This window comes from Biomphalaria glabrata, chromosome 3 (assembly GCF_947242115.1).
Source record: "Biomphalaria glabrata chromosome 3, xgBioGlab47.1, whole genome shotgun sequence".
Taxonomy (NCBI): domain Eukaryota; kingdom Metazoa; phylum Mollusca; class Gastropoda; family Planorbidae; genus Biomphalaria; species Biomphalaria glabrata.
In genome coordinates, this window is record NC_074713.1 from 28,653,837 (window position 1) to 28,678,306 (window position 24,470).

At 37.8% G+C, this 24,470-nt stretch overlaps 1 protein-coding gene across 2 annotated transcripts in view; it reads right to left on the minus strand.

The window, feature by feature from the left end:
* Positions 1 to 24,470, minus strand: part of LOC106055478 (protein trachealess-like) — an 88,090-nt gene that overhangs the window by 18,775 nt on the left and 44,845 nt on the right. For both annotated transcript variants that reach the window (XM_056024380.1, XM_056024381.1), the window contains 2 exons: positions 14,406 to 14,647; positions 13,183 to 13,247 (listed from right to left, as the gene is read on the minus strand). In XM_056024380.1, the coding sequence (XP_055880355.1) occupies positions 13,183 to 13,247; positions 14,406 to 14,647 (307 nt within the window). The remainder of the gene's footprint in view (positions 1 to 13,182; positions 13,248 to 14,405; positions 14,648 to 24,470) is intronic.

Below are 24,470 nucleotides of genomic sequence, written 5' to 3' on the forward strand. Positions count from 1 at the left end.
ACACACACACACACACACACACACACACACACACACACACACACACACACACACACACACACACACACACACACACACACACACACACACACACACACACACACACACACACACACACACACACACACACACACACACACACACACACACACACACACACACACACACACACACACACACACACACACACACACACACACACACACACACACACACACACACACACACACACACACACACACACACACACACACACACACACACACACACACAAACACACACACACACACACACACACACACACACACACACACACACACACACACACACACACACAAACACACACACACACACACACACACACAAACACACACACACACACACACACACACACACACACACACACACACACACACACACACACACACACACACACACACACACAAACTGTAAAATTTCTTAGGACGTCGTTAAAGCTAGCCGTCCAGTGAGAAACTTTTTGAACCCATAAAGAGTTTGCAAGCTTATAAGAGAAAATGTAAAAGGTAATACTATTTAAATCTTTTTTTTTTTTTTTTTTAGAATTAGTGAAATAATTAAGCAGTGATTAATATATACAAATAAGTGAAAGCATATGTGTGTGTGAGTCTGTGTAAGTATTAAGTGTTAGTACTCTACCAACACACACACACACACACTATAGTATGAAGCAAACAAACATACACATACATACATTCCATTGCAGAGCTGTGACTTTAAAGATTTGATATGATCTAGGACTGTCTCTAGGTTTTGTTCTCTCTCTCTCTCTCTCTCTCTCTCTCTCTCTCTCTCTCTAGTAATGTCATTCTCTCTCTCATTAGTAAAGTCATTCTCTTTATCACTGCTTCTCTCTTGTAATATCAGTCTCTCTCTTTCTCCCTCCCTCTCTTTCTCCCTCCCTCTCTCTCTCTTTCTCCCTCCCTCTCTCTCTTTATCTCTCTTGTAATATCAGTCTCTCTCTTTCTCCCTCCCTCTCTTTCTCCCTCTCCCTTTCTCCCTCCCTCTCTTTCTCCCTCCCTCTCTCTCTTTTTCCCTCCCTCTCTCTCTTTATCTCTCTTGTAATATCAGTCCCTCTCTTTCTCCCTCTCCCTCTCTCTTTCTCCCTCTCCCTCTCTCTTTCTCCCTCCCTCTCTCTCTTTCTCCCTCCCTCTCTCTCTTTATCTCTCTTGTAATATCAGTCTCTCTCTTTCTCCCTCCCTCTCTCTCTTTCTCCCTCCCTCTCTCTCTTTCTCCCTCCCTCTCTCTCTTTCTCCCTCCCTCTCTCTCTCTTTCTCCCTCCCTCTCTCTCTTTCTCCCTCCCTCTCTCTCTCTTAACTCTCTTGTAATTTCGTTCTCTCTACTATCTTTCTCATTCTTTAGATACACTTCTTTACTAGACTTTATATCACGAAATTTGAATATGTTTCTCTCAATCTCTTTCTCTCTCTTTCTCTTGATATGATTCTTTTTCTTTCTATTTCCCTCTCTCCTTCTCTCTCTCTCTTAATATGATTATCTCTCTCTTTTTCTCTCTCTCTCTTTCTCTTTTGTAATATGATTCTCTCTTTTCCTCTTTCTCTCCCTCTGTATATCTCCAATTTTATCATCCTGTTTATTCTCTTATTTACTACCCCTCATTTCACGAACTATGAATATTAATTCTCTCTCTCTCTATCATTATCCCCCCCCTCTCTCTCTCACTCTCACTCTCCTCCTCCTCCTCCTCTCTCTCTCTCCCTCCTCCTTCTCTTCTCTCTCTCCTTCTCAATCTCCTCCTCTCTCTCTCCCTCTCTCTCTCTCCCCAACTCTTCAGACTCTATCCCCTCCCCCCCCCCTCATGTCCGTTCAAGCTGCCTCCCCGTAAGACCACTCGCTGCCAACTCTCTCAGTCTGCTATTCAATTTACCAAATTGAGGAGAAGCAATTTTGTCTTAGAGTCCCGTGAGGGCCATACGTGAGGGGAATCCTCAACCCTTTGGGTGGCTGGGGTGCGGGGCGTTGACGTCTAGTTAAGACTCACTACAGATTCGGTGGTAAAAATTCCAAGTTAGATGTTGTTGTTTTTTTTGCTAAGTTTGATGGTGTTGGTGTTGGTGTTGTGTGTGTGTGTGTTGGATGTGATGTATTCTGTTTGTGAGGTGCATTTGTTTTATTACTTCTGTTATTGAAGCTTGTCCTGAACTAATCTGTTGAGCGAGCATTCTTACTTTCAATCCCTACCTGCTTGTGAAGCCGCCATTACAAGTCAATGTTACAAATTAGACATTTGTGTTTAGACCTATATGTGTAAAATAGTTGTTACTATCATCGCAAAGTGAAAAGATCTTCTCTCGAGACGTCAAATGCCACAGCAGCAGATTTGTTATAATGTTTGAGTAAGATGTTATATGTTTGTCAAATGATATTTTCACATACAAGATAACGTTGATTTGTTCATAAGACTTCAAACCATTGGACTGCTACAAAAGATTTAACATTCAGTTTCCATGTTTGATAAATAATGTGCTCCCAGAGCCATCTTTGACCGTGCCGGTGATTCAAGGACATTAACTCGTAATTCACTTAAAGCATTACCCATCCTTTGTGTAGTTCTCTCCCTTATCACTCGCTGGTCTCACACACTAAACACCGAGAACAAGTATTGGTCCAAGAGTTTACTAACAGTCAAACTACAAGTAAAACGTGTCCAACACATTCTCACTTCACTTTCTCCCTTGTCAACTTTATTTTTTTGAACTATCACTTTATTATTGAAATGAGACAACGTCACAGCGCCATCTATAAATATATCTAGAGGCTTGTTCCGTTTCATCTTCCCAGATTCTGTTTGTATTGTGATTATCCTGGGTTCATTCAATCCCCCCGCATCACTCTGACTGTTTGGGAAACCACAGAAGAGGAATTTTAAGCCATCAGTGGCCCGTAATTAGCCACTCTTCAGCAGGACCCGAAACAGGGACCGGAACGTTTCGACTTATCTACAGATCAGGGAAAGTTGACGCATCGATTAGCGCAGGTTATCCGCCAAATGTCTGTGCAAACAATCGGGGAACGCGCGGTATGTTTAGACAGACTCCGCGACCTGCGTCATTTTTTTTCTCCAGTTAGTCGTGTGGAAAGAGAGACAGTATTGGTTGCTGCCCTTCTAGACCATAAGTTGTCTCCCATGACTTGTCTCCCATGACTTGTCTTCCATGACTTGTCTCCCATGACTTGTCTTCCATATCTTTGGTCTGAGACCTCTCATGACTTGTCTTCCATGACTTTGGTCTAAGACCTCCCATGACTTGTCTTCCATGACTTTGGTCTGAGACCTCTCATGACTTGTCTTCCATGACTTTGTTCTGAGACCTCCCATGACTTGTCTTCCATGACTTTGGTCTGAGATCTCAGATGACTTGTCTTCCATGAGACCTCCCATGACTTGTCTTCCATGACTTTGGTCTGAGACCTCCCATGAGTTGTCTTCCATGACTTTGGTCTGAGACCTCCCATGACTTGTCTTCCATGACTTTGGTCTGAGACCTCCCATGACTTGTCTCCCATGACTTTGTTCTGAGACCTCCCATGACTTTGGTCTGAGACCTCCCATGACTTTGTTCTGAGACCTCCCATGACTTGTCTTCCATGACTTTGGTCTGAGACCTCCCATGACTTTGGTCTGAGACCTCCCATGACTTTGGTCTGAGACCTCCCATGACTTTGGTGTGAGACCTCCCATGACTTTGGTCTGAGACCTCCCATGACTTTGGTCTGAGACCTCCCATGACTTTGGTCTGAGACCTCCCATGACTTTGGTCTGAGACCTCCCATATCAATAAAACAAAAAAGAAACAAGCAAAGGCTAAAAGGATACTTTTAAAAAAACAAAGCTTATCTAAGAAAAAACAATTCTAATCACTGCCATTTATCTCAACTTAGCAGGCTTTAGCTCCCTTTCTGCTATATAAATAGACCTTTAATTAACTACCACTAACTGGGTGAAAAATTGGTGTTTTTCTAATTGATCCATATATTGTCATCGACTACGAATAATTATGCAAAATTTTAACTTGATCCAAAAAATGGAAAATGGAAGAAAAAACGGGGCAAAACGTAATAAGGGAATTAAATATAAATCCACATAACTCATCAAGTAGCATTTATTACCCTTATTTTGATGTCAAACAAAATAATTAATTACCAACTAGATTAATTTTTTAATTAAATCATGTTTTGTTAGATACAATGTTAGGTACAATGAATAATTGTGCAAAGTTTGAACTTGACCCGAGAATGGGAAAAATGTTCAAACTTTTTACCATACAGACTGAGTGAGTCACTAGAACTGATGAAAATAGAGCCGTGGAATTTATAACCAATGAATGTTCACATTTGAGTATAGTAACATTATTTGTAAAGCACTAAATTGAGAAACATTCCAGGACAGAATAAAAAGTAAAGTAATAATAGTATATAGAACACTAAACCATAACTTACTAATACAAAAACACAAATTAATAAAAATACACAGAAAGACACAAAGATAAAGACACATTTTCTATTACAAATGCTAGGACAAATTCATACAAGGTTTCCTTAATGCCGTTAGAGTATGAAACGGGTTGCCCGAATCATTTAGGAAAACTAATGACTCTAATTAACATGCACGACACATGGATACGTATAAGATGTAATGATCTTTTGCATTGATAGAACATCTGAGATGTGTCTGAGAAGTTGAGTAGATATTTGATACAAGTCATAAATATTTGATACAAGTCATAAATATTTGATACAAGTCATAAATATTTGATACAAGTCATACATATTTGATACAAGTCATACATATTTGATACAAGTCATAAATATTTGTTCAGTTAGAAAACGATGAACAACAAAAATAACAGTTAAAAAATGTGAACAACGGCCAGATTGAGCAGCTAGTACACACACAAATAAATACATTGTAGATAATAGATTTCTGGAGAGTTTTGTCAACCTATGAACTAAACTAGACTAAAATAATAATAATAATAATAATAATAATAATAATAATATTATATTATATAATGCCAACTTTACTCTCATGGGACAACGGACAAGGACAGTAACTGTGTAACAAAAAAGGATACCCCGTAAGTTTCATATTGACCTTTTTTCAAGCTAAAAATGTCGCAAAAAAAAAAGCTGATTATCTTCCCTGTGTTCTATCAGTGAAACCTGTGGGTGGTTAGTGAACCCTTGAAGGGGACTCACTGGACAGCATGAGCCGGATGGCACACATCATAGAGAGATTAGTGTGAGTGACTTGAAATCAAAGGGAGACGACAGTTCGCTTTTGTTGCCAATTGCCTTCCTTTACGTCGCGGGGCATTATGGTCAAATTAAAAATAATTCAAATGTAAATTTGTGTTTGTTCCTGTGGTTCGGGGACATGTGTCCTCTTCTGTCTACTTCTGGAACCTTTTAACCTTTCCCCAAATCTGACCCCCCTCCAGTGTACATCTCAGTTGTTGTTTTCATGAATTTAAAAGAAAATGTTTATTTCAGTAGGATTGTGGATATGACACAGAGAGAGTATTTCAAGCAGCTTTCAATATTCCGTTCTTTCTTCTTTCTCTCCTTTTCCATTTCTCTCTCTATATATATATAAATATATTTCGAGACTATTTCATTTCTCTTTTTCTCCCTTTTGCTTCTCTCTCTTTTATCTCTCCTCTCCGTTTGCCCCCCCTCTCTCTCTCCCTTTCTCTCCCTCTCTCCCTTTCTCTCACACTCTCTCATCTATATATTCCTATAAATGATATTGCACTAAACCAGAAGGAGGGAGTCACAAAACAAAACAAAAAAACGGAGAGAGAGAGAGAGGGAAAGATTTATTAAGTAGAAGAAAGAAAAAGAAGTAGAGTTGAAAGAGAAAGAGAGGAGGATACGATAAACGTGATATATATTTAGAACAAAAGAGACGGCAAGAAAGAGAGAGAGAGAGAAAGAGGGAGAGAGAGAGAGAGAGAGAGAGAGAGGATTTAATAAATACACACTTAAGTACAAATACAAAAGCAAACACATAAAAACGCTCATAAACACACACACACACACACACACAAAGATGACGAACCAAAGACGCTCCAGTTAAACCTTTCATTACACGAGCTCTAGTTGACAACTCTTTATCCCTGGGACTTAACTCAAAACACCACCAGCATCAACATACTCCCTCCCCCCCCCCCAAACTCCTTTCCAATTTAGCCACTGGTGTTGATGACCCCTGGCTATTGTCTCGCATGACCTATTTCTTCGCGGTCCTCGTAATCCCGACATCACCCGTTCCGTCACTGGAGTTGACCTTTCCTCCCCTGACCAAACTTGTACTACACCTGCTAACTACCAGAGATGACCTCTGTAGGGACAAGCGGCTATTTAATAACTAATAAAACACAACACTGGCTCTGTCCCCCCCCCCCCACCCCTTAACATCTATTCTTAAGAGCTGAGTCCCACGAACAAAAAGGAGTGACCTCCTGTCTCAGACAATAGCTCGGGGCGGTTGGAGTTATTCAAAAGGTCCCTATGTGACTGTTAAATAAGGAACTTCAGAGGTTCTCGAACTAATAGAAAAGGGAAGGGTATGAACTGTGCGACACAGGCGTTAGGATCCTGAACTTACCGCAAGCCCCCCCCCCTCCCTCTCGAAGGCGATCTCACGCCGTCCAGTCGAATGTGTGTGCGAAAGAAAACTTGTTCTCCCGACTCACGCGCCGCGTAACCTTTGCTCAGTTTGTTTCGCTATGACATGTTCGCCCCTCACCCCGGCCTCCGGTGGTTAGTCCTTCTAACAATCGCATAATGTGTTTGCGACATAACCCCCCTTTTGACCTCTTCGGACATACCCCCCTCTAACAGCCCCCTCTCCTCATCCAGTCTTCTCCCCCTTAAACCAACAACGTCTCCAGTAATTGTATTCTACAGTCGTAGGGCGGCCATTTTGTTTTTGTCTCCAGACGACGACAGTTTGTATTGTCACGTGAACAAAAACAAAAAGTTTGGAGGGTGTTTCCTCGAGACCCCTGGCGAGCGTTTTGTGACATCTTCTATGTCTCCCGTAACTCTCCGTGACTAAACGCCCCATGATGGAACTAGAACTTCTTAAGTTACATCTCCCCCCTCCTTTTTTTTTAAACTCCTTTAGTTTTAAATTCTTTCTTGGCCACCTCATGGCCTTCACCTCTGATGGCCCTAACTAATTATAGCCCTGGCGTAAGTCTCAGAAAAAGGATGAGGAAAAAAATTGCACGAGAGAAGGGACGGACTAAAAGAAGGGAGAAAAAAAACGCCCCATTGGCCGGCTGCGTAATTGTCATAACTCTCAGATTCCTTGTAAGAAGAAGAAAAAGGCGTTCTAACCCCTGATGGACCGGAGAGTTTGTTCCCCTAGGTCGGGCTAATGACCCTATGATCCCTGCGTCACGTGGGTAATAAGACGGAACTGATGAGGACTACTAAGTGGGGACCGTGTGGGTGGGGCGAAGGTTACCAGAGGTGACTCGAGGGCGTCAAAGAACAACTTAGCCTTACGCTTCCTTCCTTTAAGACCTCACAGACCCCGGCACCCTTCAGGCGCGCGCCAAGGTGTAAGTTAAGACTACTTCTGGTGCAATGGAAAACTGGTCACACGTGTCCGGCCTATTGTCCAGCTGTCCAATGATTGGGTAACTAATTACAGAGCGAGACAAAATAGTGGAATTCAATCAAACTCGAGACGACGCTACGAAACAAATAAAAGAAATCAGGTCAGAACACGTGGCAAGTTATTGATGAGCAGACTTTAGTCGAAAGAAACTGACACGTTTTGGTACTTTGTGTTCCATCGGTCATGGTAGAGATGCGGTCTACTCAGCTCAACAAACTTAGAGATGTGGTCTACTCAGCTCAACAAACTTAGAGATGTGGTCTACTCAGCTCAACAAACTTAGAGATGTGGTCTACTCAGCTCAACAAACTTAGAGATGTGGTCTACTCAGATCAACAAACTTAGAGATGTGGTCTACTCAGCTCAACAAACTTAGAGATGTGGTCTACTCAGCTCAACAAACTTAGAGATGTGGTCTACTCAGCTCAACAAACTTAGAGATGTGGTCTACTCAGCTCAACAAACTTAGAGATGCGGTCTACTCAGCTCAACAAACTTAGAGATGTGGTCTACTCAGCTCAACAAACTTAGAGATGTGGTCTACTCAGCTCAACAAACTTAGAGATGTGGTCTACTCAGCTCAACAAACTTAGAGATGTGGTCTACTCAGCTCAACAAACTTAGAGATGCGGTCTACTCAGCTCAACAAACTTAGAGATGCGGTCTACTCAGCTCAACAAACTTAGAGATGCGGTCTACTCAGCTCAACAAACTTAGAGATGTGGTCTACTCAGCTCAACAAACTTGGCCATGACTTGTGATGTCAACTTAGTTAGGTTTTGTCCTGATGTATTGACATCACTTACTAGAACATTACTGTAGGAGATTCAGACTTTTGTTTTTATATAATAGAAATCATAATATAATCATCATCTTTAATACCCATAAGGAAATTTGTCTTGAAATTTGTGCATTACACCAAACAAAAACATGAAAACTATAGAAAACTATAGAAAATCTAAATATACATTCACACCAGATTCACTCAAAATTTACATGTGAAATGTTTAGATCAGATAGTTTAATATTATTCAATAATTTGATTGCTAGAGTGTTTGTGTCTGTTTGTCTTTGCTATCGGTGTCTCGTAACTCTTTTGTGATGGGTAAATCACAAAATCATATATTCCTGACCCAGAGGGTGATTTTTTATTTTGTTATTTCCTTATTTTATTTCTTATCTACAATGTCCAGGACAAACAACTACTTAGCTAGCAAGCAATACTGTGTGGTATGTGTGGTATGTGTGTTATGTGGTATGTGCACAATTTCAGCTTATAATGAAAATACTATTTAACATTTTGAGTCTTTTCTTTACTGATTAGAGTTTTGTTCCTAATGAGCATTGCGTGCAAGAGAGAAGAACGTTATTCAAAAAGAAGAAGAACTATCAATGTACGTTACAACGAGATGAAATAGTAAAAAAAAAAATTTTTTTTTCTGCTAAATTATTTCTTTTACCTGACAAAACAAGAATCAATTTTAAAAAATAAGCAATCAGTTATTGACTATTGGTAATTAATTAATTTTTTGGTATCTCTAACAAGGGAAAGAAGTTGTAGACTGTTAAGAGGATATAAGTTGAATTAGTTCCCTTTATGCTACGTAGAGAGAAACGTTTGAAAGTAAAAATAGGATCTCTTTGAGCACATTGGTTGGTACATGGGCATGAGGAGGCTCTAGTCTAGTGGTACACGGGCATGAGGAGGCTCTAGTCTAGTGGTGCACGGGCATGAGGAGGCTCTAGTCTAGTGGTACACGGGCATGAGGAGGCTCTAGTCTAGTGGTACACGGGCATGAGGAGGCTCTAGTCTAGTGGTACACGGGCATGAGGAGGCTCTAGTCTAGTGGTACACGGGCATGAGGAGGCTCTAGTCTAGTGGTACACGGGCATGAGGATGCTCTAGTCTAGTGGTACACGGGCATGAGGAGGCTCTAGTCTAGTGGTACACGGGCATGAGGAGGCTCTAGTCTAGTGGTACACGGGCATGAGGAGGCTCTAGTCTAGTGGTACACGGGCATGAGGAGGCTCTAGTCTAGTGGTACACGGGCATGAGGAGGCTCTAGTCTAGTGGTACACGGGCATGAGGAGGCTCTAGTCTAGTGGTACACGGGCATGAGGAGGCTCTAGTCTAGTGGTACACGGGCATGAGGAGGCTCTAGTCTAGTGGTACATGGGCATGAGGAGGCTCTAGTCTAGTGGTACACGGGCATGAGGAGGCTCTAGTCTAGTGGTACACGGGCATGAGGAGGCTCTAGTCTAGTTCCAATTCTTTGGGCACAATGGTTGGTACACGGGCTTGAGGAGGCTCTAGTCTAGTGGTACACGGGCTTGAGGAGGCTCTAGTCTAGTTCCAATTCTTTGGGCACATTGGTTGGTACACGGGCATGAGGAGGCTCTAGTCTAGTTCCAATTCTTTGGGCACAATGGTTGGTACACGGGCATGAGGAGGCTCTAGTCTAGTTCCAATTCTTTGGGCACATTGGTTGGTACACGGGCTTGAGGAGGCTCTAGTCTAGTTCCAATTCTTTGGAAACAATGGTTGGTACACTGGCATGAGGAGGCTCTAGTCTAGTTCCAATTCTTTGGGCACATTGGTTGGTACACGGGCTTGAGGAGGCTCTAGTCTAGTTCCAATTCTTTGGGCACAATGGTTGGTACACGGGCATGAGGAGGCTCTAGTCTAGTTCCAATTCTTTGGGCACATTGGTTGGTACACGGGCTTGAGGAGGCTCTAGTCTAGTTCCAATTCTTTGGGAACAATGGTTGGTACACTGGCATGAGGAGGCTCTAGTCTAGTTCCAATTCTTTGGGCACATTGGTTGGTACACGGGCTTGAGGAGGCTCTAGTCTAGTTCCAATTCTTTGGGCACATTGGCTGGTACACGGGCATGAGGAGGCTCTAGTCTAGTTCCAATTCTTTGGGCACATTGGTTGGTACACGGGCTTGAGGAGGCTCTAGTCTAGTTCCGATTCTTTGGGCACATTGGTTGGTATACGGGCATGAGGAGGCTCTAGCCTAGTTCCAATTCTTTGGGCACATTGGTTGGTATACGGGCATGAGGAGGCTCTAGCCTAGTTCCAATTCTTTGGGCACATTGGTTGGTACACGGGCATGAGGAGGCTCTAGTCTAGTTCCAATTCTTTGGGCACATTGTTTGCTATACGGGCATGAGGAGGCTCTAGTCTAGTGGTACACGGGCTTGAGGAGGCTCTAGTCTAGTTCCAATTCTTTGGGCACATTGGTTGGTATACGGGCATGAGGAGGCTCTAGTCTAGTTCCAATTCTTTAGGAACAATGATTGGTATACTAGCTTGATGAGGCCTTGTTCCATTTCTAGCCGTTCATCTTTTTTTTTAATGAATGCATTTAAAAAGCGATTATCCACATACCCCGTTCTTTCTCCCCCTACCCCTTTCTAACTGATCCAGACAAGTGATAGGATCATAGCGTAGTGAGACAAGTGATAGGATCATAGTGTAGTGAGACAAGTGATAGGATCATAGCGTAGTGAGACAAGTGATAGGATCATAGTGTAGTGAGACAAGTGATAGGATCATAGTGTAGTGAGACAAGTGATAGGATCATATTGTAGTAAGACAAGTGATAGGATCATAGCGTAGTGAGACAAGTGATAGGATCATAGCGTAGTGAGACAAGTGATAGGATCATAGCTTAGTGAGACAAGTGATTGGATCATAGCGTATTCAGAAAGCTAAAACAATTGCGCTTAAAAAAAACAAAGCGTAAAAAAGTATTTAATCGCACAGATTTATTATTGTTAGTTTAGATCTATTACAAATTTAATGACTTGACTGATTCAAACTAATTGATACAATTTTGCTTACTATAAGCTTTGGTTTTTTTTTCTAAAGTATTTTTTCACAATAATTTGTATCTAGGATTGAGTCAGCTGTGATCTTGAAGGGAAATACTTTCACGAGACCAAAGCGGAAACTTGTTTTAGTTCTAAACTGAGGGACAATTGAAGAGTCTGGCTAAGGGAAAAAAGGGAAGGAGGGAGGCCTTATCTTCCAAACCCCACGCACACACACACGCACAAACACGCACACAGACACACAAGCAGACAACAAAAGCACATTTAGGAAGTTGTTTTTTAATCACTCGCGTTGTGCCAGTCTGACTGAATGACTGGCATCAATTACTGCTCGATAGAAGACAGGTGATAGTGATAGTGTCACCAGACAACTGACAACATCATTTGTCACACGTTAGACGTCTAATAAATTCTGCTCAGGCTCCGGTCATCGTATTCGTCCAGCGTTGTAGCAGTGCTTCCTCCCAGGGCCAGACCCCCCACCTCCTTCACTCTCCCTTCCCCCTCAATGTCCACCTTAAAATCTCAGCACGTAAGTCATTTTTTTTTCCGGCTGAGGGTCGCGCGTGAGTGCGTGTGTGTGTTTGTATGACAGTGTGACGTGAGTGGAGGCGGGGCAGAGATAAGTTGGACTCAGATTTGATCTTTTCTTAGACGGCCAGGTGTTGTTTTGATCACTTACTACGCGAGTGCTTGAGGTGTAATGTGACCTGATGTCTGTCTGTCCCACACAACTTCTTGCAAATGAAATACAACGACAAGGATTTGTTTCTTTTCAAACACAAACTATTTTCTATCGACAAATTGCAGCCAACTAAATATTACACTCGTCGACCTTAAAACGCATTGTGTGTGGAAATGTGTGTGTGTGGGCAGAAATGCACCTCGCTAAAAAAAAAAAAAGAACAGACTTGCTTTAAGCGATTACGTCAACATGAATCATGGACTAGCAACATTTCACAATATAAAGCTTCGGACACAAGCTCAGACAACTCTTAACAGTAGACCTGGGGGAAACAAGCCACTCGGGCACATCAAGTGCTATTTATAATCGCTTAAAGTGGCTTAAAGCTAATTGCTAAAAATGTGTTTAGGGCTTCAACATTTAAAAGCAGCATGTAACATCAACCAATGATGATAACATTAACTCATAAAGAATAAAGCTTTCCTTGATTATGTTTTATAGCACTTACTTACATTAATCATTCAAAAGTTAGCAATTTATCAATAATTAACAACAGGTATGTTTTTAAACACAGATACTCGAAGTATATAAATATCAAACATCTTATTGTAATATTCGGCTGGGTAAAACTAAATTATTCACAATTATCTAACAAACTCTAAATCATAACTTACAAATACAAAAACACAAGTTGTGAACATTGAAGTACAGTACAGTCAGTGAAGTTAAACATGAGAAGTATTGGATGTCTATTCCTTTCGAATTAATTGAAGTATCGAAAGATAGATCTGGTTCATGAAAAATGGATTGTCTGAACAGTGTTACAATGGAAGGAACAATATTCCTGGTATCAAAGTTCTCTCCCTCTTGTGAAATGAAGTTTTACATTTCCATTACTTGAAGTTACTTCATGTTCACATTTTTATGTCAAACTAAAAACAAAAAGCTATTATTGAACATCTTACCTGAAGTATATGTGTGCCTTGCCTGGACTCGAATGGGTCAGCAATGTCCAGTCGGGACGTGTGACCTAAACAGAAAAAAAATGTCCATATTATGCTAATGTGTCTAGTTACACCTAATTATTTTCATCGATACCTTTTAATAATACAGACGTTGGTGGTGAAAGATACACACCTGATGCTAAAAGAACCGCTGCTATATGGGTATGATATAAGTCAAAAATACATTAAAAGTAGTAAGGTACATCCTGTCCAAACGTTTTGGTGATAAGGTTATAATCTAAATGCATACAAGACGTCGTTATTTTTTCCTTAATTGCAGACATCATCATCATCATCACCACCATCATCATCATCATCATCATCAACATCACCATCATCATCATCATCACCATCATCATCATCATCATCAACACTATCATCTCCATGTGATTGAGGGTGTGGAAAGGCAGACACTACAAGTTAATTATAATAACCAGGCACACAATTTAAGTAGAAATAATTATCTTCATATGTTGACCACTGGACGTTCAAAAGAAGTGGTTTGGTTAGCGACCGAGGGGGAATGGCTAAAGTGAGCACATCTAGACAAGTTGGGTCCCTAAAGCCAGGATAGCATTAAAGTACAAGCCCTTATATAAACAGGAATATAAAACGTAAGCCTTTAGACTCAAATAAATGTTATGAGAATATTAAACTCTCATTAAAAAGCTGAAAGAGATATTGAGAGATGTCACTATGTAATGGCCATCTACCCCAGTACCTTACACCACTCCTCCATCCCACTATGAACTAAACTGAGAAACTCTAATCCACCACTCCTCCATCCCACTATGAACTAAGCTGAGAAACTCTAATCCACCACTTCTGCCTCTAGCATACTCATGAGATAGTTACAATCCAGTCATAACATAGCCATAACATCAAAAACACACAGTCTGAACATAACTTTAGTCAATATGTCGTCAGTCCTAACATAATAATCACATTCGTAACTAGTCATAGCACAGTCAATTTGTAGTCATAACATAAACATAACATAATAATCGATAGTCTTAACACAATCATAACATAGTCATAATAAAGTCATAATGTAGTTATAACATAATAACAATATACTCAGTACAGTCACAATATAGTTATACTATTAGGACATCGTCCCAGTATTTCTTTTGCTCGAGTTCATTGTAAGGGAGATAACACTTATGGGAGAAATGAGCATTTACCTTTATTCAATTTACCCAGCAGTGGACCTCCCTCTTGTGTCCACTGGGGATCGCCATGGCACGAGAAGTCTCTAAGCTTCAGGTAGCTGATGGTCAGTCGAATAATGGATGCTTTGTCCAGCTGACTGGTGATGGCGGCCGGAAGTGGGAGCAGCTTGGCCAGCTCGTAAAACTCGTAGTTCTCCTTGCCCCGTCGGGAGCGTGCCGCATCACGTGACTTCTCTTTCCTGATCTCTAGGATACTGGAAGTAAAAAAAGGAAACTTTTATCAAGAGTTGTCCCCCATTAAAGTAGAAACATGTCATTTTTTTTCATTATTAATTATGCTCATTAACACAGTGGTGAAGGTTTGGCGTGTAAGTTTTCAGGAAATTTAGATTAACAGGCAAGTAACCAAACAGGTAAACTATACAGGCAAGTTATTAGATAGGCAAGAGGCAAATTACCACATAAACAAGTTACCACATAAGCAAGGTGACACACAGACAAGTTACCAAATAAGTAACCATATAATACAAGTTACAAAACAGGCAATTTACCGCACAGGCGCAAGCTACTAGACAGGCAAGTTACTAGACAGCAAGTTACTAGACAGGCAAGTTACTAGACAGGCAAGTTACCGCACAGGCGCAAGTTACTAGACCGGCAAGTTACTAGACAGGCAAGTTACTAGACCGGCAAGTTACTAGACAGGCAAGTTACTAGACAGGCAAGTTACCATACACGGGGGTATATTCCAGGCTTCATCCTGGCACCACTGTGGAAACGTCCGTTAGGAGAAGACGGATGAGCTAAACTTCAATAGAGCACTGCCTCCAGTGGGCTTCCACAGCACATTCTAGCGAACAAGCATCGCACATGGAGAGGATGCAAGAAAGACTCCGCTAACCTGTCCCATCCGTGGGCTCGGCCTTCACTCAAAGAGATTGGTGAAGAGACAACTCTCATTCCTGGTCTCATTGGTAAAGGGTCATAAATGGGCGCAATGTCGACACTTAATGGACACTCACTGAGTTACCATACAGGCAAGTTACTATAAAGGCAAAAGACCACGGTTAAAGATAGTTTACAACTTGAAATAGTCGTGTTGTTGTTATGTAGCCCCCCCCCCCCCCCCCAAGCTGACATGGAAAACACATAATTAGAAGGTTTGTAAAATGTTTTACATGTTTCGGATGTTCTTCAGAGTTGAAGATAATTTACTTCCTAGTCCAAACCTCCCGCAGTGCGACAGGGGATGGGAGCGGGCAGGCTTTGAACCCGGGACCATCGATAAGTCTTAACGACAGTCCAGCGCGCAAACCGCACGATCAGGCCGCCACTAGAAGGGGGGAGCTAGTCCACCGCTTTTTTAAATCTTCCCTGTATAGCGTATAGAGTACACACACCCGCACACAGAATAAACTATTCTACTAGATTTGAGCAATTTACTATGAGATTTCTGTTATTTTCTTTTTTTTTTTTTTTTTTTTTTTTTTGGGGGGGGGGGGTTACAATTACGTTACATTAGTAGATGATATATCAAAAAAAAAAACCCCTCTAAAAATCTTGAATTAAGCTGACTATTGAAGGTTGGTTGGTTGTTGTTTTTTTATGAAAAGAAATCGACTAATGAAATCCTACAACAAAACAAAGGCAAGATCTACAACTAGAGACACTTTCACTGTTATATGCAGTACAATTTTTTAAAAATACATTTTACTGAGAAATAGAGGGAGAGAGATGACGGAGAAGTAGAGAGAGGAGAGAGAGAGAAAGAGTGAGAGAAGAGTGAGAGAAAGAAAAAGAAAGAGAGATGAAGAGAAAAAGTGGAAAACAGATGGAAACAAAAAAAAAATAAAGTCTTGAAATAGAGAGAATAAAAAATAAATTTCATCCTAGGGAATTTGATTCAATCAATTTGAGATAGTTTAGTCGTGTCAAATGAAATCTAAAATTAATAAAAACTTCAAGTCAAACTCTAAGGCACCTTGGAGTAATCGTCGCCTTCCCTTTTCCGAAGCATACCCCCCACCAGACAGGAACTGAATTAGACATGGGGACTTAAAGCTTCGCCTCTGGAATCCTCCAAACCTCGACCATTCATTTTGCAAGCGGGATTCCGGAATGTCGGAAAATTGATTAAACACAAATCCTTTGAATATAGCTTTCATCAATCACAAGTTTCACATCGCTCCGATGGATCATGGCGTCTTGGGCGCCGAAATGGCAAATTTATTCATAGGTAGATTTGCCCGTGTCGAGCAAGGGCTCTGGGACCGCGCCAGAAAACTGACTTCCCCTTCCGCCCCTTGGCCATATTCTTCTTGCCCTTGTCTCAAGAACGTGTCCATCGATTGGGCTCTTCAAATTGATTTGGTGTTTTGTTTGAGGTTTTATTGTTTTTGTCTCAGCCTGGCTTCATTCTAGTTTTGTTTTTTGTTTTTTATTTCAGTCATCGTGACGTAATTAGAACTAGACTCTATAGACCTAGTACAATTGTAAAATTTTAGAACTAGACTCTATAGACCTAGTACAATTGTAGGACTTTAGAACTAGACTCTATAGACCTAGTACAATTGTAGGACTTTAGAACTAGACTCTATAGACCTAGTACAATTGTAGGACTTTAGAACTAGACTCTATAGACCTAGTACAATTGTGGGACTTTAGAACTAGACTCTATAGACCTAGTACAATTGTGGGACTTTAGAACTAGACTCTATAGACCTAGTACAATTGTGGAACTTTAGAACTAGACTCTATAGACCTATTACAATTGTGGGACTTTAGAACTAGACTCTATAGACCTAGTACAATTGTAGGACTTTAGAACTAGACTCTATAGACCTAGTACAATTGTAGGACTTTAGAACTAGACTCTATAGACCTAGTACAATTGTAGGACTTTAGAACTAGACTCTATAGACCTAGTACAATTGTAGGACTTTAGAACTAGACTCTATAGACCTAGTACAATTGTAGGACTTTAGAACTAGACTCTATAGACCTAGTACAATTGTAGGACTTTAGAACTAGACTCTATAGACCTAGTACAATTGTAAGACTTTAGAACTAGACTCTATAGACCTAGTACAATTGTAAGACTTTAGAACTAGACTCTATAGACCTAGTACAATTGTAGGACTTTAGAACTAGACTCTATAGACCTAGTACAATTGTAAGATTTTAGAACTAGACTCTATAGACCTAGTACAATTGTAGGACTTTAGAACTAGACTATATAGACCTAGTACAATTGTAGGACTTTAGAACTAGACTCTATAGACCTAGTACAATTGTAAGATTTTAGAACTAGACTCTATAGACCTAGTACAATTGTAGGACTTTAGAACTAGACTCTATAGACCTAGTACAATTATAGGACTTTAGAACTAGACTCTATAGACCTAGTACAATTGTAGGACTTTAGAACTAGACTCTATAGACCTAGTACAATTGTAAGATTTTAGAACTAGACTCTATAGACCTAGTACAATTGTAAGATTTTAGAACTAGACTCTATAGACCTAGTACAATTGTAAGATTTTAGAACTAGACTCTATAGACCTAGTACAATTGTAAGATTTTAGAACTAGACTCTATAGACCTAGTACAATTGTAGGAGTTTTGTTTTTCTCTTCATTATTTTACAAGTTTAGTCCTATACAATATATCATTAAACATGACATATGACATGAAATGCGTGGTCAAGAGGCCAAGTTTAGCTTAGCTATATATGAAGGGGGCTCGAGGTCCGACACCCGACTCGAGCAGGGTTGTGTTTACTGAGCGCCTAAAGGCAGCACAGAAAAACGTTTTACCAGATACCCCCTCCCCCCCACTGGTCCACCAATGCGATTAGACCATAGCGCTCTGAGCATGCTATAAGCATGAAACTAGCGCTATATAAATATATATAGAATATATCATTAAACTTGACACATATAGAATATATCATTAAACTTGACACATATAGAATATATCATTAAACTTGACACATATAGAATATATCATTAAACTTGACACATATAGAATATATCATTAAACTTGACACATATAGAATATATCATTAAACTTGACACATATAGAATATATCATTAAACTTGACACATATAGAATATATCATTTAACTTGACACATATAGAATATATCATTAAACTTGACACATATAGAATATATCATTAAACTTGACACATATAGAATATATCATTAAACTTGACACATATAGAATATATCATTAAACTTGACACATATAGAATATATCATTAAACTTGACAAATATAGAATATATCATTAAACTTGACATATATAGAATATATCATTAAACTTGACACATATAGAATATATCATTAAACTTGACATATATAGAATATATCATTAAACTTGACACATATAGAATATATCATTAAACTTGACACATATAGAATATATCATTAAACTTGACACATATAGAATATATCATTAAACTTGACAAATATAGAATATATCATTAAACTTGACATATATAGAATATATCATTAAACTTGACACATATAGAATATATCATTAAACTTGACACATATAGAATATATCATTAAACTTGACAAATATAGAATATATCATTAAACTTGACATATATAGAATATATCATTAAACTTGACACATATAGAATATATCATTAAACTTGACATATATAGAATATATCATTAAACTTGACACATATAGAATATATCATTAAACTTGACACATATAGAATATATCATTAAACTTGACAAATATAGAATATATCATTAAACTTGACACATATAGAATATATCATTAAACTTGACACATATAGAATATATCATTTAACTTGACAAATATAGAATATATCATTAAACTTGACATATATAGAATATATCATTAAACTTGACATATATAGAATATATCATTAAACTTGACACATATAGAATATATCATTAAACTTGACACATATAGAATATATCATTAAACTTGACACATATAGAATATATCATTAAACTTGACATATATAGAATATATCATTAAACTTGACACATATAGAATATATCATTTAACTTGACAAATATAGAATATATCATTAAACTTGACACATATAGAATATATCATTAAACTTGACAAATATAGAATATATCATTAAACTTGACACATATAGAATATATCATTAAACTTGACACATATAGAATATATCATTAAACTTGACACATATAGAATATATCATTAAACTTGACACATATAGAATATATCATTAAACTTGACACATATAGAATATATCATTAAACTTGACACATATAGAATATATCATTAAACTTGACACATATAGAATATATCATTAAACTTGACAAATATAGAATATATCATTAAACTTGACATATATAGAATATATCATTAAACTTGACACATATAGAATATATCATTAAACTTGACACATATAGAATATATCATTAAACTTGACACATATAGAATATATCATTAAACTTGACACATATAGAATATATCATTAAACTTGACACATATAGAATATATCATTAAACTTGACAAATATAGAATATATCATTAAACTTGACATATATAGAATATATCATTAAACTTGACATATATAGAATATATCATTAAACTTGACACATATAGAATATATCATTAAACTTGACATATATAGAATATATCATTAAACTTGACAAATATAGAATATATTATTAAACTTGACACATATAGAATATATCATTAAACTTGACACATATAGAATATATCATTTAACTTGACACATATAGAATATATCATTAAACTTGACACATATAGAATATATCATTTAACTTGACAAATATAGAATATATCATTAAACTTGACATATATAGAATATATCATTAAACTTGACATATATAGAATATATCATTAAACTTGACACATATAGAATATATCATTAAACTTGACACATATAGAATATATCATTAAACTTGACACATATAGAATATATCATTAAACTTGACATATATAGAATATATCATTTAACTTGACACATATAGAATATATCATTAAACTTGACACATATAGAATATATCATTTAACTTGACACATATAGAATATATCATTAAACTTGACACATATAGAATATATCATTAAACTTGACACATATAGAATATATCATAAAACTTGACATATATAGAATATATCATTAAACTTGACACATATAGAATATATCATTAAACTTGACATATATAGAATATATCATTAAACTTGACACATATAGAATATATCATTTAACTTGACAAATATAGAATATATCATTAAACTTGACACATATAGAATATATCATTAAACTTGACAAATATAGAATATATCATTAAACTTGACACATATAGAATATATCATTAAACTTGACACATATAGAATATATCATTAAACTTGACACATATAGAATATATCATTAAACTTGACACATATAGAATATATCATTAAACTTGACAAATATAGAATATATCATTAAACTTGACACATATAGAATATATCATTAAACTTGACACATATAGAATATATCATTAAACTTGACACATATAGAATATATCATTAAACTTGATTTTAATCTTCATACATTGTGTTTTTTGCTCCTTTCAAAATGTCCACATTTGAACTCTAACTTTCATCATCTTTTCTAGTTTTTGAGATCTTACAGACAGACGTTCAGAGAGACCACACAAAATAACGGCTTTTATCCTTTCGAGGTCCAGCCTTAATTTTCGCGTTTCCCAGAATACACTTTATTTTATTCTATTATTTTGTACTAGCCATTAAGACTTGACTCTAAGCTTTAGATTGTGTCTAGACTTCAAAGAGTCTTATGAAAGCTGTGAAGTGAAAAAGAATTAGTCATCAGTCTTCTCGTACTTATCCAATATGTTTAGCTTGAAGGAAATAGTAAAGGAACAAATATATACACTATAGTACACTGTATCCACTAGCGCAGTGTTTCCCAAACTATGCTCCGCAGAACCCTAGTGTTCCGCAAAGCCTAACTAAGTGTTCCGCAAAGCCTAACTAAGTGTTCTGCGAGCTACTGGAAGAATGAACTACCTGGCCACCACGCGAATTGCTCTCTCTAAAAAAAAGAAAAGTGTCCGCTAAATACTCAGAGTTTAGGAAATGTATTTCCGCTAAATACTCAGAGTTTAGGAAATGTATTTCCGCTAAATACTCAGAGTTTAGGAAATGTATTTCCGCTAAATACTCAGAGTTTAGGAAATGTATTTCCGCTAAATACTCAGAGTTTAGGAAATGTATTTCCGCTAAATACTCAGAGTTTAGGAAATGTATTTCCGCTAAATACTCAGAGTTTAGGAAATGTATTTCCGCTAAATACTCAGAGTTTAGGAAATGTATTTCCGCTAAATACTTAGAGTTTAGGAAATGTATTTCCGCTAAATACTCAGAGTTTAGTAAAGGTATTTCCGCTAAATACTCAGAGTTTAGGAAATGTATTTCCGCTAAATACTCAGAGTTTAGGAAATGTATTTCCGCTAAATACTCAGAGTTTAGGAAATGTATTTCCGCTAAATACTCAGAGTTTAGGAAATGTATTTCCGCTAAATACTCAGAGTTTAGGAAATGTATTTCCGCTAAATACTCAGAGTTTAGGAAATGTATTGCGATATAATAGAGAAACGGGTTCAAATATCAATAAGTAGCTTATATGATAAAGATATTTAACTAATCTTGTTTATTAACTATGATTTCTACATAAAAATTGGACCGCCCCCTCCCACTCAAAGAGTTAAGGTGAGGAGGGCAGTTGATGCAATCGCCCCCCCCCCACTCAAATGGTTAAGGTGAGGTGGCAGTATATGCAATCGCCCCTCCCCCCTCCCACTCCACTGAATCGGTCTACCTACCAGAAGGGTAAGGGACATAATATAAAGATTGGTTAAGTTGAAACATCAATAAGTAGCTTATATCATATACATATGAGTAGTTCTGTTAACTAACTGTGATTTCTACAAAAAGATTGAACCATCCCCCACTCGAAAGTTAAGGTCGGAAGAGGGCGGGACGATGCAATCGCCCCTCCCCACCAAATCGCCAACATACTATAAGGGGAAAACAATAGCTAAAATATAAATAATTAGTATATATTTTTAACATAAGTAGATCGTTCGTATAAAATTATGTGATTTCTCGACTAAAATTCGCCCGCCCGCCCCCCTTCTAAGTGGGTCGATCGTCCCCCCCCCCTCCCCAAGGATCCGCCAATGACTGTAAGGTGATGCAAACATCTCCCCATCTCACGCTTAGTTGAACGAAACACTTTTGGCAGATGACATTGTTATTGTTAATAGTCCACAAATTTGAGGACCACTGATACATTAGCGTCATTAATTGTAGGACAAAAGTGGAAGAATTTGTTTGCCTTCCAAATTTAGAAACAAAAGAAGGTCTTTCCGTTCACCTTTCTTGTTTTACTTTAAAAATAAAAACATTGCACGCCACACACACACAAAGACAGAGAGTGAGACGAGCTACTTAATATTTTAAAATGATTAGACTTGGTGCACAATTTGTTTTGATCAGTGTTTGGTACAAGAAAAAGAAACGATTTGTACAAATTAAATTAAAAATGTTTAAATTATTTTTTCAAACCCACGAATAACGCAAGCTTTTTTTGTTTGAACATAGAAAAAGACACTGTCAGTGTTATAGATGTCAATGTCAGTGTTATAGATGTCAATGTCAGTGTTATAGATGACAATGTCAGTGTTATAGATGTCAATGTCAGTGTTATAGATGACAATGTCAGTGTTATAGATAACAAAGTCAGTTTTATTGATGACAGTGTTAAGTCAATCAGTAATATCATTCTGAAGACTCATATTTTTGATAAACTATATATTACAAGTAATGCAAGATCACATTAGTTAGATAGATAGATAGATAGATAGATAGATAGATAGATAGATAGATAGATAGATAGATAGATAGATAGATACATACATACATACATACATACATACATACATACATACATACATACATAGATAGATAGATAGATAGATAGATAGATAGATAGATAGATAGGTAGATAGGTAGATAGATACATACATACATACATACATACATACATACATACATACATACATTCATACATACATACATACAAACATTCATACATACATACATACATATATACATAGATAGTTACATAGATACATAGATAGATACATGGATAGATACATAAATAGATAGAGATTCCCCAGACTTGCCTTCCTTCCCACCAAGTCTTTCTTGTTGCCTGAATGTTCACTAAGGTATCCCACCCCCTTGCTCCCTACAGATAATAATTTGACCTTTTCAAAGAGTCTCTTTCCAACTGCTTAGCGGTGCCTCCTTCCAATTATTCATGTTGTTAATAAGGACCTTAATTGGTGCCCACTCTCTTTCAAGGATCGGCTAATCCGATTTCTAAACCAGTTCTGGGGACGCGATAAACCAATTCCGGCCACAATAGCCACGATTGGTTCCGGGCAGCCTAGAGAAGCGCGGCACCCCGGCTAGCCAAGTCTCCCACGTTGGTACGTTACCAAAGAAATGAAGACTACTTTCAGCGATGACGTTTTCTTTGAAGATGTTGTTCCATTTGAATGTTATAGCCAATCATAGGGTTGAAAACATAAAGTAAACAGTCAGGGGCGGGGAGGTGGCCGGGGACATTTCAGAAGCGTATCTAAATAATAATATTTTAATCTAGATTCTTATCAAGCTGCTCTGCATGATTCATAATAATCTTAATTTATAAACATTGGAAAGCAAGAATGGAATAATCACAAAACCTTTTTTTATATCATGAAAGCTCAGAGTCTGAGACGGTTGGTAGAAAGAAGTACAAAGTCTCAAGACAGGATGGAAAATATCATTACCTGTCGAGGACTATGATGAAAGAATATAGACTCAAGTTTTCAGGTGATATTTTTTTGAGTGATCTGTAAAGAAATGGAGAAAATGAAAAAAAAAGAGAAAGAAAAATAAAGAGAAGGAGACGAGGATAGAAATAAACAGAGAGACAGACAGTCAGACAGAGATATGCAGAGAGAGAGAGAGACA